Source organism: Labeo rohita, unplaced genomic scaffold (assembly GCF_022985175.1).
Source record: "Labeo rohita strain BAU-BD-2019 unplaced genomic scaffold, IGBB_LRoh.1.0 scaffold_192, whole genome shotgun sequence".
NCBI classification, from domain to species: Eukaryota; Metazoa; Chordata; class Actinopteri; order Cypriniformes; family Cyprinidae; genus Labeo; species Labeo rohita.
In genome coordinates this window covers 23,231-46,692 of record NW_026128132.1, presented here as the reverse complement: position 1 = coordinate 46,692, position 23,462 = coordinate 23,231, and the positions used below count along the sequence as shown (strand labels likewise).

General features: G+C 35.5%; 1 protein-coding gene across 3 annotated transcripts in view; it reads right to left on the bottom strand.

Moving 5' to 3' along the window:
• Positions 1 to 5,947: 5,947 nt before the first annotated feature.
• Positions 5,948 to 23,462, bottom strand: part of LOC127159117 (contactin-3-like) — a 34,464-nt gene continuing 16,949 nt past the window's right edge. The window contains exons 4-8 of one of the 3 annotated variants that reach the window (XR_007826360.1): positions 11,397 to 11,726; positions 10,430 to 10,768; positions 9,940 to 10,040; positions 9,772 to 9,797; positions 5,948 to 7,534 (exon numbers count right to left, since the gene is read on the bottom strand). Coding sequence is in view for 1 of the 3 variants with exons in the window: in XM_051102025.1 (XP_050957982.1) it covers positions 7,527 to 7,534; positions 10,430 to 10,768; positions 11,397 to 11,726 (677 nt within the window). In the remaining 2 variants the exon portion in view is untranslated. The remainder of the gene's footprint in view (positions 7,535 to 9,771; positions 9,798 to 9,939; positions 10,041 to 10,429; positions 10,769 to 11,396; positions 11,727 to 23,462) is intronic. The other 2 variants (XR_007826361.1, XM_051102025.1) reach the window with 2 other exon arrangements.

Genomic DNA, 23,462 nt, shown 5'->3' with positions numbered 1-23,462 from the left:
ATTTATTAAAGCTTCATTCTTGTTACCTTTTTATTTTCAGCATTATCATAATAGGTTGTAATATTAACTTATTGTGAGAAAACTGGTAGTTGTATGTGAAATCAAACCTTGAGCACCCCCATATAGCCAAAATGGCATGATCCTCGTTTCATAACACCTCTGCAAAAAGTCTTCCCTATTTTTTTCCCAAAAAATATTAATGTGATAAGGTGTGACGGGGTTGAAGACTAGCACATTTGAAGGACATTGCCTTCAATTTGAATTTTCAGTTTTTGTTTATCTCTGAAATTGTCTCCTTCTTTCTGGGTGAACATATCTGCATGGCCAACATTGCCTTTCTGCTGCAAATGTGGGAGCAGTTTAAGTGGACATATTACATCAAATATACTATTTCTATAAAAATATGAGTTGTGATTTGGGTAAGCATATATTTACTGTTTTTTTTTTTTAATTAAGATTATTAATAAATTAAGCTATTAACTCAACCCTATCACAAGTTTACAACCCTGTAACAATGAGAAATATACATATTTGTGACGGGGTTGTTTTTTTTTTTTTGTTGTTTTTTTTGTTTGCTCAGAATGGGCACTGCTCCTCATGTATGGCAGCAATAAAATAAGTACATTGTGTATACTTATGGATTAAATATAATGTTGAAAAATAAACATTTTCCATCCTTATTTTTACATTATATATATATATATATATATATATATATATATATTAGGCTTGGGCGGTAATACGGTAATATGGTATACCGCGGGATCTAAAAATAGCAACGGTATCAGTTTCAATACCGTTATACCGTCATAAAAAAAAACAAAAAAACAATGCACTTATATAGGAGACAAGGATTAAGTATTAAATATAATTTATTTAATGCCTAAAAATGCGTATGCGTGGTTGTCATCACGTGACAGCGTGGAGGAGAAAGAGAGAGGTGGGGAAAGATGGCGAGTCGCGCACCAAGTGAACTGGTCTCGAAAAAGAACACAACTTCTGCAGTTTGGCAGTACTTCGGGTTTCGACTAGGGATCATTTCGGTTATTTTTCCTAACCGACAGCCGACGCTTGTTAACGGATTATTAACCGTTAACCGACAAGATTATTTTAAATTAGAATTTAATTATTTTAGAAAGGATAAGTGTCTGTGACCTGTTAAAATACCAACATTTGTTTTCTGGGATTAATTTTACATGCGCAAAAAGCAGCAAACAACAGAACACGAGGATTCACATGGACACATCGCATCACCTGCAGCGCTTCTGCGAAAGGAGAAAAACATCATAAAGCTAGGCTATATATATAATGAATGAATAGGCCTTCAAGATAAATATTTTTACTTAATAAAAAAGTGCAACAAGTAGCTAGTATGCAGAGTTTGGTTCATTTTTGTGCTGCGCGAAAGGAAGACGGCTGAAAGCGGCATCCTATTTTTCTTTATTTTACAAACAGCAAACTGTTTACAGTTTCGATTATCTGTAAAGAGTCGTTTCCCCTGTTAAAGGAAAAAATCAAGTGATTGCGCCGGCGCCGCACGCTCACACAATCAGCCAAACATATGGGGGAAAAAAAAAATCACACTGTTTAATCGTTATCAACGTACTGCCGTGATATTATGCCAAACATTTTTATGTGGATATTGTAATGGGAGAAGTACAAAACCAGGTCAACATAATAAATAATATTTTAGCATTCAAATACATCTTGAATATGGAGACATTTGGATTTGTGTCTATGAGAGACCCGATGTTAGTTTCAGTTTCGCTTTACCCTAAATGATTTCGTTTTGGCTTGTCGCCGAGCTTCTTATATTTTTCATTCTTGTTCTTTTCTAAATACTGTTAAATTGAAAGGAATTTTTGTGGAGTGAGGGGAACTAAAATAGACTAGCCTATGTTTATAGTGTATTGTAAATATTTCGCGTCGACACCAGGTTAACGGTTAACCGGTTAAAATGAGCATCCCTATTTAGGACTATTGCTTTGCAATACTTTTTAGAATATGGATGATGTTTATGTTAATTCAACTCTGGTTGACTGTTGTGGGTCTATTTGCACTTTTTATAAGCTGCTCTTCTTTGTTATTAAAAGTTGTTCAGGCGGTGTGATTTAATTTAATTGATTTATGTGTGCGCGTCTCTGCGCGAAAACTGTTCTGGATGTTTAGGTTAATTTAATTCTGCTTAACTGTTGTATTTGCACTTTTTTTATAAACTGCTATTTGTTGCTAATAAAAGTTGTTAATATTGTTTTGCATGTTATTTTGTTAGTGTTTCAGTATTAGTGTTTGGTATTCAGTTTCTGAACGGTTTAGGCACAAGCCAACAGTTTGGTGACGCTGTCTGAGCCTTACGTCATATTTTTTTTTTTTAATTATTCACGGTAATACCGTATACCGAGGTAAAATAGGGAGGAGGTTTGACGGTATCAAAATTTGGATTTTTTTTTTTAGAAATATAAATAAATGCTTACATTATTGCCAAATTATAGGCACTGTGCACATTTTGTTGATAATTATTATGAAATAATTATTAAAATGAAATCATTATTTTAATTTATTAAGAGGGGCATACGACTGCATCCCAAGAATGATCCCCATATTATCAAATCCCAGGAAATACCCTTAAACCTCTACAGTAATTTCAGCCCAAACCATTTAACACAGACTACATTCAAACTTTGTTTTGTAGATAATTTATCATTTCAGCCTTAGGTGTGCTGTTTTGGTTAATATTAAATATTAAGTAATTAATATTAAATATTATTACATTTTATTTGACTTGTCTTAGTATTCATCTTTCAGAATGTACAGCAAAGGTAAAATTTGCATGATGAGTTTTAAACTTCTGTTCTTGTCTTTATTGTATATATTGAACCATTTCTACTCACCGTTACACTGCACAGAGATTAAGGGCCTTATTTTGATGATTTAATCGCATGGTCTGAAGTGCATGGTGCATGTTCACTTAGGGTGTTTCCAAATCCACTTTTGCTAGTTTAATGACGGAAACGGCCTGAAGGGTTGTACCTATTCTCTTAATAAGTTATGGGTGTGTTTTGGGAGTAACGTGCTATAAACCAATCAGAGTCTCATCTCTGTTCCCTTTAAAAGCCAGTTGCGCTTGTACCAGGGCAGATTTGCTATTTAGATGGTGGACTTTGCAAGAGCAAATAGGAAACAGATAGGAAACAAATCTGCTTGTCACATTGTAATCCTTTAATTTTTAATATTTGGCAAATTTGTGTGCTGGTACGCGCACACCTTGGCACCCGCCTACCGCGTCCTTTAAATACATTTTCTAAAAATACTGCGCCATTGACTGTGGACTAGTTGGTCAATGGCGCAATCACTTTCAGTTGCCAACAGTGCGCTTGAACACACCTCGCTTTCAGACCAGAGTGCCCAGGGGTGAACAGATGGGCGCAAGTGCATTTGCTAATTAAACAATGTGGCGCTGGACGTGAAAATGATAACTGCGTCGGGCTGAAACATGGCATCGCATTGTGCTGGGTGTATGATAGGGACCTAAATCTTTATTCTTGTGCACAGCCAAAAACAAGGCACATAATGAGTGTCATGACAGTGACAAAGCGACTCTGAAGCAGCTTTTCGTGATCTTTCCTTCGGGAAATTAAAATTTACTTTACTTTAGATAGAATAATAGAATTAACAGGTATTACAAGATATATTACAAATATAATAAAACAGAGATTAAATATAAATTAAATATAAATATATACATTTTCAGGCACAGGGGATTTAACAATAGCATTTAAGCAAGAAATACCACAGAAACTGAAATACTAAAATGTAAAAATATCAACTGTATAAGTATAATGCTTATATACTAATTAAAGCCTCTAAAATGATTTGGTATAGAGTAGTGCATGATTATTTTGTTCTCAATAATTTGTAACATCCAAACATGCTTTATTTAGTGATGCATTTGTTAATTTCTTCAATACTCTGATGTGAAAATATACAGTATAGCATGGATATATTTGCAGTCTTGGGACTGCTTTTCTAGGACTTTTTTTTTTTTTTTTTTGACTACCAGTTTATACTGTTTTAGAGCACTTACTTTTAAATTCTGTTTTTGCAGCATTATTTTCAGGTCTCCTATGTTGGAATATAATTGGCTAGGTGGTGCACTTAAGGTCTTAGAAATGCAGTCCTAAAACTGTACCCTCAGGTATTGCAATAATATAAAAAAAAAATTGTTTCCTCAGTTATTTGGCTGCACTGGGTGGCACTTATTTGAATATCCACAGGTTTCCCCTGTTGTGGGTGTGATCTTGAACCAATGTGCAAACGAATGTAACTTGAAATTTTAGTTGCCCACTTTCCTCAAAAGAGAACTTGTTTAATGGATATGTGGAAAAGCCTAATAAAGTTTCAGTTTTAACTCTAAACTACAAATATTCCCATTTTCAAAACAATTCAGTTTGTTTAATCTAAGCTGCCTGATTGATTGCAGCCATTTCAAGAGCAGAGATGAATGAATACTGTGGTGTTAGTCAAACACAATCTACTTTGACTCTTTGTCCTTGTAGCATTTTTGTCATAACATAGAGTGTCAACAACAATACCTATAAACCTCGACAAAAAATGTAAGCTCCCCTGGGGAAGCTCCAGAGCCTCTAACACACAGTGTGGGTGTTTTTCTGCTTACAGAATCCCACATGACTATAATGCCACTTTGCTTGAAACAAAGAAATCTTCAAATCAGTTGTAAAAACATAAAATACCTTTTGGTTTGTTAGGTTCTCGAAACCCAGGGTCACACCTGACCGGAAAATAGGAAAACATTCTGACCAGACCCTGAGGGAGACACACCCCTTAGCAGCAGAACACAATTCTACAAAAGTTTTCAATCTTCCTCATAATACAAGTGACTACTGTGAAATTGAGACCATTTTACCAATCACACAGCACTGTAAACAACTATTTGTTAAGTCATCTTAAAATAATTTGTGTCACGAATCTGGTCGGTGCTCTGCGGTCCGCTCACCACCAGAGGTCGCTCTCACCCCATCATTACATTCAGACTGTTGCTTTGCACCCCGGACTACTATTCCCATCACCCATCGCACCCATTACGTTGCCTCCGGTAGCCAATCAGGCTCACTATAAGAACCCTGGACTTTCCCCATGAAAATCACGGTTTGTTAGATTATTGTTTGTATTCCATAGTTATAACGAAATGTTAACGTAAAATAAAAGCCCGCTTCTTAAAGCAGAGAAGGTGAACATGTTGGTTTTGTCTTTGCTGTTTATCTCATGTTACCTGCTATGAAGACTTTCTTTAAATGTTCAATATTTATTTGATTCCTCAGTGTTTGTTTACTGTTCTGGTGTAGCCTATGGCATGCCCCGTCTTATCTGTTTATGTTAATTAACATTATATAAGTTAGTTTGTGGCCTACTGTTTTATTGTTCTTGTGCTTTTCAATTAAGGATAACAAATCCATCTTTCAAGCATTTGTTTTAGTTTTAAACAGTGAATGCATGCAAGCACAACAGACAATTATCTTTTATTCTAATTCACGAGTTCACCCTTACATCTAATCTGGTTGAGTAAACAGTAAGCATATTTTGGCGTGCTGTCTTGGGGGAGGGCTCCGAGCCAGGAATATGGCCCGAACCCAGAAAACTCCCCCATCTCAAGTATGGGATGAGGATAGATTAAGAGTGAGGAGTTGGGGTGGAGGGGGGATGCCGAAAAACTGTCAAATGACAGAGGTAAGTCGGCTGTGTGCATATACAGGTGCATCTCAAAAAATTAGAATATCATGAAAAAGTTCATTTTTTGTTTGTAACCTATTTCAAAAACTGAAACTTTCATATATTCTAGATTCATTACATGTAAAGTAAAACAAAAAGTTCAAAAGTTTTTTTTTTTTTTTATTTTATTTTGATTGATTAGAGCTTACAGCTCATGAAAATCAATCAAAACCCAGTATCTCAAATATTAGAATATTTCCTAAGAACAATCAAAAAACAGATTTGCAAAACAGAAAAGTTCAAGTTCTTTAAAGTATGTTCATTTATGCACTTGTCTGCAGCACAAATGACTTGCTCCTAGCACAAATGACAGCATGAGTAAGGAGTGGCATGGAAGCGATCAGCCTGTGGCACTGCTGAGGCACTATTGAACCTTCAGCTCATCTGTATATTGTTGGATCAACTGTTTCTCATCTTATTCTTGAAAATATCCCATAGATTCTCAATGGGGTTCAGGTCAGGCATGTTGGCTGGTCAATCAAGCACAGTAATGTCATGGTCAGAAAACCACTTGGAAGTGTTTTTTGCACTGTGGGCAGGTGCTAAAGTCCTGCTGGAAAAGGAAATCAGCATCTCCATAAAGCTTGTCAGCAGATGGAAGCATAAAGTGCTCCAAAATCTGCTGGTAGACTGCAGCATTGACTTTGGACTTGATACAACACAATAGACCAACACCAGCAGACGTCACAGCACCCCAAATCATCACTGAATTTAGAAACTTCACACTGGACTTCAAGCAGCTTGTATTCTGTCCCTCTCCAGTCTTCCTCCAGACTCTGGGATCATGATTTCAACACGAAATGCAAAATTTACTTTTATCTGAAAAGACGCTTTGGATCACTGAGAAAAAGTCAAGCTCATTTTCTCCTTAGCCCAGGTAAGATGCTTTTGACGTTTCTGTTTTAGAAGTGGCTTGGTAGTCCTTTTCCTGAAGACGTCTGAGCGTGATGACTCTTGATGCGCTACTCCGGCTTCAGTCCACTCCTTGTGAAGCTCTCCCAAGTGTTTGAATCGGGTTTGCTTGACAGTATTCTCAAACTTGCGGTCATCCCTGTTGCATGTGCACCTTTTCCTACCCAGTTTCTTCCTTCCAGTCAACTTTGCATTTAATATGCTTTCATACAGCACTCTGTAAACAGCCCCCCCTTTTAGTAATGACCTTCTGTGACTTACTCTCTATGTCAATGCAAAGGGTGTCAATGGAAGGTGCTCCTGGTACATACGTGCATACATACATAAAGAATCACAATTAACAACAAAAGTACAATTTCAATAATAAAGACTTTCAGAATAAGTAGCAAAAATCTGAAGATTATAATAGAAAATGCATATATTATTTTATGAAATGTGCTTGTGCATAACTAGCAGTTATGGAGCATAATACATAATATATTACAAAAATACATATTCAGTATTTTGCTGTTGCTTGAGTGTTTTTCAGTGCAGTTATTAGTTTTTAGAGTCTTAATCAAGGACACAACGGTGTCACAATCTTTGTCTCTCTTTTGTGTGAGGAAAGTATACAGAATAAATATATATGTGTGTGTGTGTTGTCATTTTCAGCTGATGCTCTTCTCTCATTTCCAATCTTCTCTTCACTGCCTTTTTTTTGAAAGTATCATAATAATGAATAATGTTACGTTGGTGCCTCATTAACAGCATCAGTCTCAGTCTGGGATGTCTGACTGGCAGGAGTCATCAAAATAGAGTCAGTCTGATCAGGGGAGAAGTCTTCAACATCATTCACCTGTAGGAAAATACAGATTCAAAGATAAGTAAGTAAACATTTATTTATATAGCACCTTTGAAAACAAAGTTGCTTTACAATAAAAAGATCAGTACAGCAACAAGATACAAAAATGAACAAAAAGCTATACAATGTTGGTTTCTCCCTCTTGTGCCCATATTTGGTTGCTCCTGTTTCTTGTCCTTGTTTAATCGTCATTAGTTAACCCTGTATCACCTGTGCCTTAATTATGTTCATCGTAATCACCTGTCTTTATAAGTTGCATTTGGTTCAGTGTTTGTCGTCCGGTTAACTTACCTGTCTTTGCCTTTTTTTTTTTCTTTATTTGATTTACCTGTTTGGTATATTTTTCAAGACTTTACCTGTGGTATATAATCCCCTTCCTCCTTCGCCTTGTTGTCCACCCTTCCTCACACGACACATGACAAACAGAGGATCTCAGGCAGCGATCAGGCTCATAAAGAATTAATAAATTACAAATATAGGCAGGAACCTGCCCCTTCAATGCATTAAAAAAAACAAGCAACAAAATCTTAAAATCAATTCTAAAACTCACAACCAGTGAAGAGCAGAAATAATCGGTGTAATATGGTCACTTTTCTTAGTATGTGTTAAAAGCCTCGCAGCTGTAATCTTTGGAGACTTCTATTGCTAATGCCAGAATAAAGAGCATTATAATTATCAGGTTAGTTAAATGGTTAGTTGCCTCAGTTGTGCAAAACAAGACTGCACAACTTTAGTCACCTGGACATCAAAGGACAGATTTGAGTCAAAAATTACACAAGTTGCGAGCCTCTTTTCGAACATTACTAGATAAGGCACCCAGACTAGAGGAGAGATGATTAATACTAGCATTACAGGGGCCACATGGGGTAATTATAAGTACTTCTGACTTGGAGTCATTTAACTGTAGAACATTTTTTGACATCCAGATAAATGAAATTAACAGTAGACTGCACTGGTTGGAGTGTTTTTGAAGCTGCTACCACCGATCTGCAAGAGCTCACTAATTCTGTAACATCAGATCAGTTTCTGTGAGTATTCAGGACTTATTTAACTTACAACAATGACAAATCCATGGCTCACAGCAAAACTCAGACAGCCTTGTCAGGCCAAAAGAATATGCCCACAGGAGTGGGGACAGAGTCTTGTTGAATTAGGCCTAAAACAGAGTGGCTACAATAAACTGGAAAAGTGTAAAATTACTTTGGACCAAGACCAGTTTCACACCTCAGGCCATCACCAGGACAAATATATTGTATATGTAAGCATACTTGGCAATAAAGCTCATTCTGATTCTGAATAATAAGAATGTGCTCTTACATGGTCAACAAATAAAGCTGCACTTTTTTTTTTTTTTTTCATCTTATTTGTCATTTGTGACCTTGGACCACAAAACCAGTCGTAATTGTCCTTTTTTTTTTTTTTTTTTTTTTTTTTTTGTTAAATTGAAATTTACACATCATCTGAAATCTGACTAAATAAGTTTTCCATTGATGTATGGTTTGTTAGGATATGACAATATTTGGTCGAGATACAACTATTTGAAAATCTGGAATCTGAGGGTGCAAAAAAAATAAATAAATAAATAAATAAAATAAAATATTAAGAAAATTGCCTTTAAGTTGTCCAAATGAAGTTCTTAGCAATGCATATTACTAATAAAAAAATAGGTTTTTTATATTTTACAGTGTCCAATTTTACATGATATTTCTTGGAACATGCATATTACTTCATATTCTAAAGATTTTTGGCATAAAAGAAAAATAATAATACGATAATTTTGACCCATACAATGTATTTTTGCCTATTGCTACAAATATACGTGTGCTACTCGAGACTGATTTTGTGGTCCAGGGTCATATTTAGTTCATATGGGAGTTCATTTGTAAGAAATATTTATGTCAGGGTTGTAACAGCCTATAGTAAATAAATGTAATTAGAATAATAATACAACGATAATAATATATAATTTATTTAAATTAAACATATCAAAGACATTCATAAGACTATTTATCATTCTATAACAGCAGTGCTGTTATTTTTTAGATTCAAACTATGGGAGTATTTCATTTGTTGTTGCCATCTTAAAGATCTAAACATGTTTTTTTTTTTTTTTTAATTAATTAATTAATTGCTTTATTTGTGATTGTGATTTGTGATTGATTAACTAACTAACTAATCACAGGCAGACCGACTTTCAATTATTATTATTTTTTAATTTGATAGTATCTCACCTGATCATTGCGCTGGGTCCTGATGTCTGTTTGAACAACAAAACTCAATTAAACACATTAGCTTGGCTAGGGCAAAATACAAAATATTCTCACATTTTTTTAAAAAAAAAAAAAAAAAAAAAAAAGTCACATTTCCATCTTGTTAAATCAGCTGTATTTAACACTCACGTTTCCTTCTTGAATGGCACTTGCAAGAGTAAATTAAACCAGCAGATGCGATCACCAGCAGCAGAACAGTAAAACAGCAGCATATATTCCTGTTAGATCAGCTGAAGACAGACAGTCATTTTTACTAGTGAGCGACTGATAATCAATCCAATATTTATCAATATTTTTATAATACTGATATTTAAGCCACTCTATTTTGGTCATCAGTTGTACGCTATTGAGATAACTGACAAATCTGGTGGGTTTTTGAGGAACAACAGTTAAAACAGCATCACATCACTGTAAACAGCAGAGTTCACTGGAAAAATTACTAATATTATGCGCTTTTTTATAGTTAACAACATTAGACTTGTTAACAGCACATGCTTGTTGTCTCACTTGATGTGTACCATATGTGAAGGTGATAGTGATAAACAGGCTACAATGAAAACAAATTTCAAACTCTATTCTAAAACTGGGAAAATACATTGAATGACTAAATGATACTCACCAATGACAGAAACACTGAAGCGTCTAATGATGCTGATCCTCCTGCTGGTGATATTTAGTTGATAATCTCCAGAGTCTGTGATTCTGCTGTTTGTGATGGTCAGAGATCCAGAAGAATGATCCACCTTCAGTCTGTTTCTGAATCTCTCATTACCATCTTCACATTGAACATCTGTACAGATCTTGCTCTGATTTCCACTGATTTCAGCTATACAAGTGTCATTAAAATACCATGACAATGAATGATGTGGGGTTTTTATTAAATAAGTGTCCAAAGTGACAGATTCTCCCTCTTTCACTGACTTTCGCTTTATTTCATCTCGTTTTGCAGCAGAAAAATCTGAAACACAAACAAAAAGTTGATCAGAGATGCTTTGATGAAAAACTTTTACATAGACAATGTTTACATAGACAACCATATTCTGATTTTAACACGATTAAGACAATAGAAATCTACCATGTAAACAGAGATTTTTTATGACCTTAATCCAGCTAAAGTCATACTGTAAATAAACACAAGTTGAATTAAGACATGTGGAATATTCCTATTTTAGTTGCATTATCAAAGTGCAGTATAGACATGTGCAGACCTTAATCACACTATTACTGTCATGTAGGACTTTTTGCTGCATTTTGCAACAGCATACAGACACGGCAGTGGCCAAAGATTTGACGACATACAAAAGAGCATGACTTCAACAACGCTGTTGTCTGTTTGCAGGTATAGCATGACAAATAATTAACTGCACTTGAAGCTATCGTAAAATTAAAAATTAAACACCCAAAACTGTAATTCTGGAGGAGACATTGGATGGCGTCACGTGGGGACATAAAAAATTTGCCACTAACTGATCTATGTACTGTACTATAACATGTAAAACGGGAACATGAAAGAAATATTCTAAAAGCAACTCATGTAAACATGAGTTTTAAATGTACAAGACTTGCTTTAAAACCTAATAACTCACTATGGACTTCAACACCAAATGTAATTTCACTGGTGTCACTGATGATCTCTAGTTGATAAAATCCAGAGTCTGTGATTGTGATGTTTGTGATGGTCAGAGATCCAGTTTTATGATCCAGCTTCAGTCTGTTTCTGAAACTCTCAGTACCTTCATTACACTGAACATCTGTACAGATATAACTAAGATCTCCAGTGATTACAGCAATGCGAATGTCATTCATAATCCATTTAATAAATTTCTGTTGGTTTGTTTTAATATCAGAGTGTAGAGTGACTGAATCTTCCTCCATCACAAATGCTGATAATCCATCTCCACCAATACCCAGAAAACCTGAAGAAGAAACAAACAGTTAATTACAGTCAAACAAAATTACACAACATACATGTAATAGATGATCTTGTGCATCATACAACCCAATACATGAGTGTCAGGGCTGTCACAAGACCAAGAATAAGCCAGACAGAAGTGACAGAACCTTGACACTTTTCTCTATAACATATTTGTGGATTCATACACTCAAGGATTTTCATGGACTCAATGAATTTTACCCATTATGAATATTACCCAAAAAATTACATCACTTAAAGATGCAACAAGTTTTTCACACGTGGATTTGGGGATCCTCTGCCATTCCTCCTCGCAGATCCTCTCCAGTTCTGTCAGGTTGGATGGTAAACATTGGTGGACAGCCATTTTTAGGTCTCTCCAGAGATGCTCAATTGGGTTTAAGTCAGGGCTCTGGCTGGGCCATTCAAGAACAGTCACAGAGTTGTTGTGAAGCCACTCCTTCGTTATTTTAGCTGTGTGCTTAGGGTCATTGTCTTGTTGGAAGGTAAACCTTCGGCCCAGTCTTAGGTCCTGAGCACTCTGGAGAAGGTTTTCGTCCAGGATATCCCTGTACTTGGCCGCATTCATCTTTCCCTCGATGGCAACCAGTCGTCCTGTCCCTGCAGCTGAAAAACACCCCCACAGTATGATGCTGCCACCACCATGCTTCACTGTTGGGACTGTATTGGACAGGTGATGAGCAGTGCCTGGTTTTCTCCACACATACCACTTAGAATTAAGGCCAAAAAGTTCTATCTTGGTCTCATCAGACCAGAGAATCTTATTTCTCACCATCTTGGAGTCCTTCAGGTGTTTTTTTAGCAAACTCCATGCAGGCTTTCATGTGTCTTGCACTGAGGAGAGGCTTCCGTCGGGCCACTCTGCCATAAAGCCCCGACTGGTGGAGGGCTGCAGTGATGGTTGACTTTCTACAACTTTCTCCCATCTCCCGACTGCATCTCTGGAGCTCAGCCACAGTGATCTTTGGGTTCTTCTTTACCTCTCTCACCAAGGCTCTTCTCCCCCGATAGCTCAGTTTGGCCGGACGGCCAGCTCTAGGAAGGGTTCTGGTCGTCCCAAACGTCTTCCATTTAAGGATTATGGAGGCCACTGTGCTCTTAGGAACCTTAAGTGCAGCAGAAATTTTTTTGTAACCATGGCCAGATCTGTGCCTTGCCACAATTCTGTCTCTGAGCTCTTCAGGCGGTTCCTTTGACCTCATGATTCTCATTTGCTCTGACATGCACTGTGAGCTGTAAGGTCTCATATAGACAGGTGTGTGGCTTTCCTAATCAAGTCCAATCAGTATAATCAAACACAGCTGGACTCAAATGAAGGTGTAGAACCATCTCAAGGATGATCAGAAGAAATGGACTGCACCTGAGTTAAATATATGAGTGTCACAGCAAAGGGTATGAATACTTAGGACCATGTGATATTTCAGTTTTTCTTCTTTAATAAATCTGCAAAAATGTCAACAATTCTGTGTTTTTCTGTCAATATGGGGTGCTGTGTGTACATTAATGAGAAAAAAAAAAAATGAACTTAAATGATTTTAGCAAATGGCTGCAATATAACAAAGAGTGAAAAATGTAAGGGGGTCTGAATACTTTTCATACCCACTGTGTATATATATATATATATATATATATACACACATACCGTGCCTTGCGAAAGTATTCATACCACTTCATTTTTTTATATTTTTTTGCTGCCTTATGTTTAACTGCTTTAAATTACTTTCTTTTCACATCAACCTACACTCCATACACCATAATAGCAAAAAAATAAAAAATAAAATAAAATCTTTTAACCTCTTAATTTCAAGCATCATGTTTGAAGGAAACTAGGCACTGCTTAACCCCTCAGGGTACACTGCCTTGTTTTTGGTCAAAATACCTACAATCTTAAATTAAAATGTATTTACTACATAAGCAAAAGGACAAAAGCAAAATGCACTTAATGTAGTTTTTCCCCCTGGAAACAAGTAAAATTATCTGCCAGTGGGGTAAGTAAAATATTCTTAAATCAAGAGTAATTTACCTATTTTAAACAAGCTGCACTTCATTTGGTTGTTTTTTTTCCCCCTGGAAACAAGATTAAATACTAAACACTTATACAGTGCACTTATTTTATTAAAAAAAAAAAAAAAAAAAAAAAAAAACAGCAAATTAGGAAAACATCTTCATCAGTTTGACAGCACATGTGCTGCAAATACTTGCAACACAACCAAACACAGAAACATGCTGCAAATACACACAGATCACAATGGAACCCTTACGAAAATTAACCAAAAAAAAAAAAAACAAAAAAAAAAAAACATGGTTAATATAGTTAAACCATGATAACCACAAATTAACCATGGTTTTGCCATACTGACTTACTATAGTTCAACAATGATATTTGTAGTACAACTGTGGTTATACAAGTAGTAAATACACCAAATAAATAAATAAAGGTTATTACACTACATTTTTACTATAATAAACTAATGGTTAATTTTCGTAAGGGAAATGTTTCAAAGGGACCCCAACAATGCTATGGTTATTTTTTGTAAGGGAAGTTATAAAAGTAAGTTGGCCAGCTTACATAATTTTTCACAGTTACAGTAATTCTGTATTTTGTCAGCTTATTTAGGCTAATAATATCCAAAAAAGCCAAGTAATCATATGATCAGGATGTTAAAAAACAAAAATCTCATCTTTCAGAGTAGACATTGATAAGCATGTCCCAGCCATGTTCGTCACTAGTTGCAGTTCCCTTAAACATTTCCAATGTGGTCTGTGTTTATGCCTATTTGCAGCACATTTCTGTATTTGGTTGTGAGTATTTGCAGCACATGTGCTGTCAAACTAATTAAGATGTTTTCTTAATTTGCAGGGTTTTTTTTTTTTTTCCTCGGCCACCGTAATTCTCTGATTAAAATGATGACAAAGGCTTATTATAATTTATTGCCCAGAAGAGTTGATGGGCCACCCCTCCTTTACATTATATATAACCTTGAAACGGATAAAGAACTCAAGTCTGAAATCTCATAAATATTATGTATAATATGGAAAATAGAACAAACCACCAGTTTGATAAATATGATGGGATGTTTTTTTTTTGTTTGTTTGTTTTTTGTTTTGTTTTGTTTTTTATGGAAGAGTCAAATTCACTTCTACTTTTTTTGGAAAAAAAAAAATAAAAAATTAAAGATGGTTAATGTGTAAAACATAACGATACGACAGCTTAATCCAATCTCCTGTTTTGTTATTTATAGTTGTTCTTTTTTGTTTTTGTGGCTTTTTATTGTGGCCAGCCTAAGGCACACCTGTGCAATAATCATGCTGTCTAATCAGCATCTTGATATGCCACACCTGTGAGGTGGATGGATTATCTCGGCAAAGGAGAAGTGCTCACGAACACAGATTTAGATAGATTTGTGAACAATATTTGAGAGAAATAGCCCTTTTGTGTACTTGGAAAAAGTCTTAGATCTTTGAGTTCAGCTCATGAAACATGGGGGCAAAAACAAAAGTGTTGCATTTATAATTTTGGTCAGTGTATGTAGTTACTTCCTTTTAATTCTCTTTGTCAGTGCAGGCTTGTTTAGCTTATATTGACTTATGAAAACTGACTGTAGCTTGCATAAAAAAAAAAAAAAAACCTTGAACATAAAACAACAGGACAAAACTATAGTTGATGACTAGACAATCATTTTTATGACTGTAGACACTTCTTTATGAAGACAGTGGCAAAATACAGTGAAATGTTTTTAGTCTTATCAAAACACTACTCATGTGCGTGGGTTTTAGGTATACAGCGACCCCTGGCGGTTCTAGTGTTAAATCTGAATGTTGAGTCATATGGAGGACATGTTAAACTATGAGAAACACATATTGTGCCATCTCAGCATATTTTTATGATTGAATAAAACACATTTTTATATGCATTTCACCCCTAAAATGCCAGGCCCTGTCACAGACAAATACTGAATAAAATTAAATATGATTGAATGGTTTCCTACTGAATTTCTTTGATACAAATAACATTTTATTGTTGCATGTCCCTGATTGTATCTAACATGGTTTTGTAATTCCTATAAGAAATATAAGCAACTTTTCATTCAGGCACTCCTACTGTTGTACAAAAACGACCTTTACATTGGAGATTTTTACAAAAACATAGTAGTGGATTAGGGATACCATAATATTGGTTTCGGTATGATACCAGATTCCAATACCTCAGTATTTATAATAAATCGATACCATAGGTGACAAGTAACCAGCCTCAAAAAGATTAAAAAAAAAAAACTGAATTTAAAACAATTTAATAAGTAATGGTAACATATTAAACGTGTTTTAGTTCATTTATCATTTATAAATATTATTGACCTAGATTAGTAAGTGCTGTAATACTGTTCAGCATTCAAATTCTCTCTCTTTCTGATTGTTTTCAGATTTCAGGCTCACATAGCCAAAGAAAAAGCATTAAATATAAATCTCTCTCGGCTGCTTCATCGGCAGTGTGGCAGAAACACTCCCTTTATAATATTGATACTAAAATTAATATATCAAAACTCTTGCTTCGTTCAAAATCAATATTTGATTGTTTATAATGCAAGTGCAAATACTATGTGACCAAAACTAAAATGGTTCTTGTACTTTTTACTGCACTAAGTTTCATATTAAATATCACTTAATACTTAAGAACATTAACAATGTAGTATTTTCTTTTACTCAAATAAATATTTGAATTAGTAAAAGAAAATAATATATTTCTAATGTAATTAAGGATTAAAGTTTATGAAATGTAGTGCAGTAAAAAGCATTACATTATGCTTTGGAATGTAGTGAAGTAAATTTTTTCCAAAAAAACAAAAACAATCTGATAAACTACAGATACTTTTTTAATTTACCTGAGTAAAGCAAAAATACTTCTCGTTCCGCCTCTGATCAGTTGTGAATAAAAGTTCATTAAACCTATGAATAATGCACTTGTGTGTCAATCTCTAAATTTGCAGAAAAAGATCAGGGTGAGCAAGTGACAAATGCTTGGAAAGATTTGATGTGTTGCCTCCTGTGAAAACACATGATTTATAGCAACACGTGCATACATGTGCAGTAAGGTCAGTTCTCTCACCTTTATAATCTGTTTTGTATGCAAAATAATGCCATATTTCACTTCTACTGTTGTCTTTATTTACTAATTTCGGGCGCATTGATGGATTTCATCTGTTTGATGATCCATCGCATTGTTCTGTTGTCAAGTTTACCCGTTTCGCAACAATTTGGGAACAGCAGCATATGAAATACGGCACTAAGCAAAATGATGATATCGAACCGTTTGAAACATAATATATACCGGTTTTGCTACCTGTGGCAATACAATGGGGGAAAAGTACATATATTGAAATTATTTTAAGTTATATTAGGAGTTTCTAAAGTTTTTACCAGTTTTCACAATGTTAATCTGTTGAAAACGGCATGGCAATCAGTGTGTATTAACAAGCAAATTTACTGTGCTATCTGAGTCTTGTTTGTGAACAAATGGTCACTTAGAAAATCTAATGTGAATACAGATTTCAAAACACTAACCAAAACCATGACTTTTTATTATCATAGATGGTTAAATAAAGTCATTGTATATGTAGTCAGTGGAGGTTGGTTAAATGACACAAGAAATGTTATTTACCCTGATAGAATAATCGTTATTAATAATCGTGATTATAATCACTATTATTTTGATTAAAAAAATTATCAGTTTAACCATTATCGTGCAGCCCTATGTATTGAAATATCATTAATTTACAAAGTGCAGCCCCAAAAGCAGTGCTACATAGGCCTAGGTAAAAGAGGGACAAATTGAAAATAAAAATTGGTGGATGAACATTTCTGGTACAATGTCCCATTTACTTTGGTGTTTCAGGACCCTCTAGAAATCCATACATTTCTGCAGTCTTCAGCCATTTCTTTGATAAGTTCACCAATATTATGTCAGATAAGAGATAAATGTATTGTTTTTGTGTATGAACAAATAGCTCTTTATCATTTTATATAATTTTCCTTTAAATGTAAAGATGAGTTTTATTAGCTTGCACAGAGCTCATCTCAAGGTCAAACTTTATTAAAAGATAGACTGTCAAATTCATTTAATATTAATTTACAAATAAATGCATCATAACTTATGTAGAACATATTATTTTAATAAATTAACTATTTTTAAAGATGGGCTTAAATGGTACAGTGCCACAAAACACTTGCACACTATAGCCAACACAAGCTAACCTTGAATGAAAAAAGCTTAACATTTCTTAATGTGGGCATAATGAAAAATTACTATGACTCATAGTCCACAGTATATTTAAGTTCCATGTTTTCAATGAGGAATCCCTCAAATTACAAACTTTGATCAATTTTCTGAGTGAAAGCGTTTAATAACAGTTCTTTTGTGCTTTTACCTTACTGTCTTTTTACATTAACTTTACAGAGGCCTACAAATTACACACTGTTTAGCATCATTGTATAATACATGTCTGCTAATGTGTATTTTTTTTTCAGCGAGAAAATGATTAAAAAAAAAAAAGGGTAAAGAAACAAAAAACAAAATACCTGTCCAAAAAACAGAGCCATGTTGCCTTTACCGTAAGGGCACAGCAAAAACTTGTCTGTACTAGCAAAACAGTTTTGAGTGGACAGAAAGTCTTTGAAGAGAGAGAAGGCCAAGATCAGAGTTAATGCTCATCATTGAATTGTTGATTTTTTTTTAAATAAATAAATACTCTCTCACTGATTAAATATATTGATGTTTTACATCTTTCAAAAACAATGAATGTTCATATTTTTGTGAATCAAACATGATGTGGGCTTATTTGGAACACATGTGGACTTAAATGGTGCCGAAATACCAATTATGCCCATGTCAGACTTTAGACTATTTTAATGTTGTATTCGAAAATGTACATCTAATTAATACGGTTTCAAATGAGAGATAAATCTTGCATTTTAATAAATTATTTTTCTTATAACCAATGTCAATATCCATGAAAAACACCTAAACTTAGATTTTGGTGAGCTTAATTGGTACACTTACCCTAATTTATACATTATAGTATTTAATACCTGACTGGCTTCATTAGGATCTTTGTTCTGTTGAATTTATTTGTACTACTGGGGGACCCCTCAACACGGGATTGGGCTAGATTTGAGTAGCATTCGGGTTTTGTTGTGAAAACCTGGCAACCCTGCAGTAAGCCCCACCTCAACCTGCTATTTTGATAGTAAAAGCAGTCCATGTTGCAAAATCAGGTTATGGCTATGCTTACATCAATCTAACATTATTTTTGTCACACTACACAACAATAATACTGTTTTTGTTTTCTAGTAAGGGCTAAATTTAGAGTTGGGGTAGGTGTAGACGTTAATAAATTCTAGTGCTAACATAAACATGTTAAAAGAAAATATGCCAGGGACTGAAAACAGACTTCAAAATTAAACGCTGACATGCATTGTTAAAACAGCAAACATAATGTGACCCTTAACATTTATCTTAAATATTAATTAAGATTCCTTAAAAAGCTTTCTTTGTTTAATAAGGGTGGTAGCCTAACTGTGACCCCATAGCTGCCTGGTCCGTTCCACTTTCGGAAAAGCGTCTAAAACTATAACAACATGTCATCTTCACTCCTCAGCTACATAAAACAGCATCAATAAAGAAATAATGCATCGATTTCTGTCAATTATAAAATGATTAAATGGACACACAAAATGACACGGAAAAAAGCGTATGTCTTACCATTCACGGCCAAAACATTCAGCAACATCCACAAAAAGTTCATTTTCACAAGTTTTCGTCTTTACAAAAAAAAGTAAACGGAAATAAACATTCCGTACTTATTAACGCAGCTCCCATGATATCCCCTACAGAATTGTAGTGACTAAACCGAAGAATTAAGGTGCCATCAGGGAGGCTGCCAGCTTCCACACTTGATTCCCTTTGCTTCTTATTTTTCTTTTTGTTTAATGGCGGGTAGCACCAACGTTAAGGTGCATTATCGCCACCTACTGTATTGGAGTGCGGACCAGCGTATACCCAATCCCCGCCCCCCCCCCAAAAAAATCTAAATAAATAAATGAAAATTACATTCTCTTCATCAATCCCGTACTTTTAACTAAATAAGCTCTCAACTCCATGTGTAATTATTTTTCTAGCTTAATTTCTCCCACTCCCACGTTTCTCAGTTCCTCCATACTTTTGACAGACACACAGGACGAAGTCCAGGGAGTGAACTTCGAGGGGGGACGGCGTTTCTGCTCCAACTGGTTAGGTTTATTTTGAAATTAAAGTGATTTCTCTATTTTTTCGTTCAAAAGATTATGCTACGAAAGCGATCCCAGCACATAAACGTAGTGCAATGTAGACTAAAAATGTAGGAGAATATTTGTGTCTATGGTTCGCAGCCAATAGAAATGCTTCTCTATCGGTGCACGTCCTGCTCCTCACAGCACAGATCGTAAAAGCAAACTGCAGTTTTTGTGATTCATTATAACAAACAAAGTGTAGTCCCACCCACTTAAATATTTCTGAACTCACCCCTACTTCTACCAAATCTAATAATCATGACATGACAGAAATGTAGGGTTGTGTGTTTTTGCTAGTATCTGTGCTTTCCTCACAAGTTCCAGGTTGTTGGCATATGACATGGTTGATGTTTTTGGCTCATATTCAAATGTTGTTATCTGAGAAAAATGTGTCTATTAAGTCAGCTCATTACATTCATGGTGACCAACAATAAAAACAATCAAAAATATTGGTGCAAGCAGCAATGACGGGCCCAAGCACCCTGGTGGCATCAGGAAAATGGTGCACAGTGGGCACATGCATTTAACCCTCTGGCAGTTTAGCTGATGAGTCACAGTAATGAAAGGGTTGCTCTAAAATATGAAGAATGTGAAACAATAATTATTTTTTAACGATTTTAATTATCTATAAACATTTGTTAAATAATATATAAAACTTTATTGACAGTACAATACATTAGAGGTTTCATGGAGGACCCAAGACTGAGGACTCGGGACCCGACCCGGTACCCGTACGGGTTCAGGCCTATATTTTAAATGGTCAGCCAGGTCCTGGTCAGGTCCTAATCTATTACTTCAGGTTCCGGGTCTGTTTAACATTGTGTGTAATACCTGAGTCGATCTGAGAACACCGCACCCGCCAGTGATCAGTGTTAGTCGACACTTTGCGCGTGTTTTGTAACTTGTAAAATTAGGATGAGAAAAGTATGAGTGCGAAATAAGGTGGGGAAGAAAACAAAAAAACGCATAACCTCAGCTGCCAGAAGCAGAGTGGGGGAGGAGTTAATCAAGAGGTAATTAGTACTGCAAGCGGACGCTATCAAGTTGACTCATGTGAATTCTTCCTTGAAGTTTCATAAGATGAACTAGGTGGAGCTCTAAGCATATGTTTTGTATTGATTTCTTTTACTAAAGAAGAGATGCACCTGTTATTGAACACACATGCACAGTGGTGTAGTGCAGGGTATACACAGGTACAGTGTACAGTATACTTCTTAGTCAGCCAAGCTTTGCTTATACCCACTTCTAAATCCTCTCTGATATGCATCATTCAGTAGTGTCTTGCAAAAATCAAAGCCAAAATGCTAATATTCCCTAAAAACACCCAGTAAAGACACTGATGCAGTCAGGGCCGTGGTGCTGGCTTCCTTTGAAATATGATTGCACCCACACCCCAGTCAGAAAGGATGCTGACAGAGACAGAAATGACACCTGTTCATGCGCGAGAGTGTGTCAGGGGAGGCGCACAGAGTGGTAAAATAATAATTCATTCTTGATTACTAATTTGAATCAGTACATTCTAACGAAAACAATATCATAAATTAATACCCACTTCTCCAGGCATCAATACGGCACGTATGCAGTAAAATGTAATAATGCACTTCTTGTTGTGTGCATTTTTTGCTAAAAAATAATAATTGCTCCAAGTCTTTATTGCAACCAACAAAAAAGTATTGTTATTGTAGTTCAAAAGTGTAAACGCAATAGAAAAAAAGATGACTTGAGGAAAGAAAAAAAAAATTAATTTAATGACTTAATAGCAGGGTTCGGGTATGATTTTTTGGACCCGCAAAGTCCTCTACAGTACATCAGCTGATCAGGCTTAAAAGATTTCTCATCCTATCTAGTGAACGACCTTAGTATTACAGCCTTCATTTGTCAGCTGAAATGTCTAATAGTTTTTAATTTAAGAAATTCATCAAACTAAGCATGACTTCCTCAGAATGACTTGATGTTTGGACAATTTATTAACTTTATTAACGATTCCTTTTTTGCCCTTACTGTAATAAATCGCCATGGCAACACAGTTCAAGATATCCAAAAAATGTTTACAAAGTTAGATGTGAGTTGCATGAGTACGCAATTAATAACAGTCTGAATAAAAAAAAAAAAAAAAAAAGAAAAAAAGAAAAAAAAATCCACCTTCAAACCAAAATAGCCGACTTCCTGTTGGTCATAGCTGAATATACACTGACCAAAATTATAAACACAACACTTTTGTGTTTGCCCCCATTTTTCATAAGCTGAACTCAAACATCTAAGACTTTTCAGACAATTATCATGCTGCAACATGAGGTGATGGTCGTGGATGAATGGCACAACAATGGGCCTCAGGATCTCGTCACGGTATCTCTGTGCATTCAAAATGCCATCAATTAAATGCACCTATGTTCGTTGTCCATAACATACGCCTGCTTATACCATAACCTGACTGCCACCATGGGCCACTTGATCCACAACGTTGACATCAGCAAACCACTCACCCACACGACGCCATACACACTGTCTGCCATCTGCCCTGTACAGTGAAAACCGCGATTCAGCCGTGAAGAGAACACTTCTCCAGATGCTTTCGAACACGAGCATTTGCTCACTCGAGCTGGTTACAACGATATACTGCAGTCAGGTCGAGACCCTGATGAGGACAACGAGCAAGCAGATGAGCTTCCCTGAGACAGTTTCTGACAGTTTGTGCAGAAATTCTTTCGTTATGCAAACCAATTGTTGCAGCAGCTGTCCAGGTGGCTGGTCTCAGATGATCTTGGAGGTGAAGTTGCTTGATGTGGAGGTCCTGGGCTGGTGTGGTTACACGTGGTCTGTGGTTGTGAGACCGGTTGGATGTACTACCAAATTCTCTGAAACGCCTTTGGAGACGGCTTATGGTAGAGAAATGAGCATTCAATTCACGGGCAACCGCTCTACAACAAGATTCCAGCCATTATGAGTAAATCAGTTTTATTTTTAATGACACTTGTTACATGAACATACAAAGATCATACATTACTTTTTATTTAAAAAAAAGTGTTTAAGTAACCTTAAATGTAAGTAACCTCCTCCTTGGCTGACAAAGTTACAGAAAACAAACATACATAAAATGTCTAAAAATATTTATCTCTGATCACAAGGCACCCAAGTTCTGTGTTCTACTGAGGTTGTGGTTCAGGTTTTTGGAGGAGTTTGGCTTATTACAGTACTTCATCTCTGACACTGAATTTTTTTTTCTGAGAACATTTACAAAAAAATAGACGCAATGGTAACACTAAATCCTGCCTTTCTTGTAACTAGGAAGCCCACAGTTCAGAGTTCAGTGAGATGATGTTAGGCAGATAATGAGCTCTTTGAATGACTGAATCAAACAGGAGAAACCTGAGAGAACCGGATACAGCACAGCTGAACA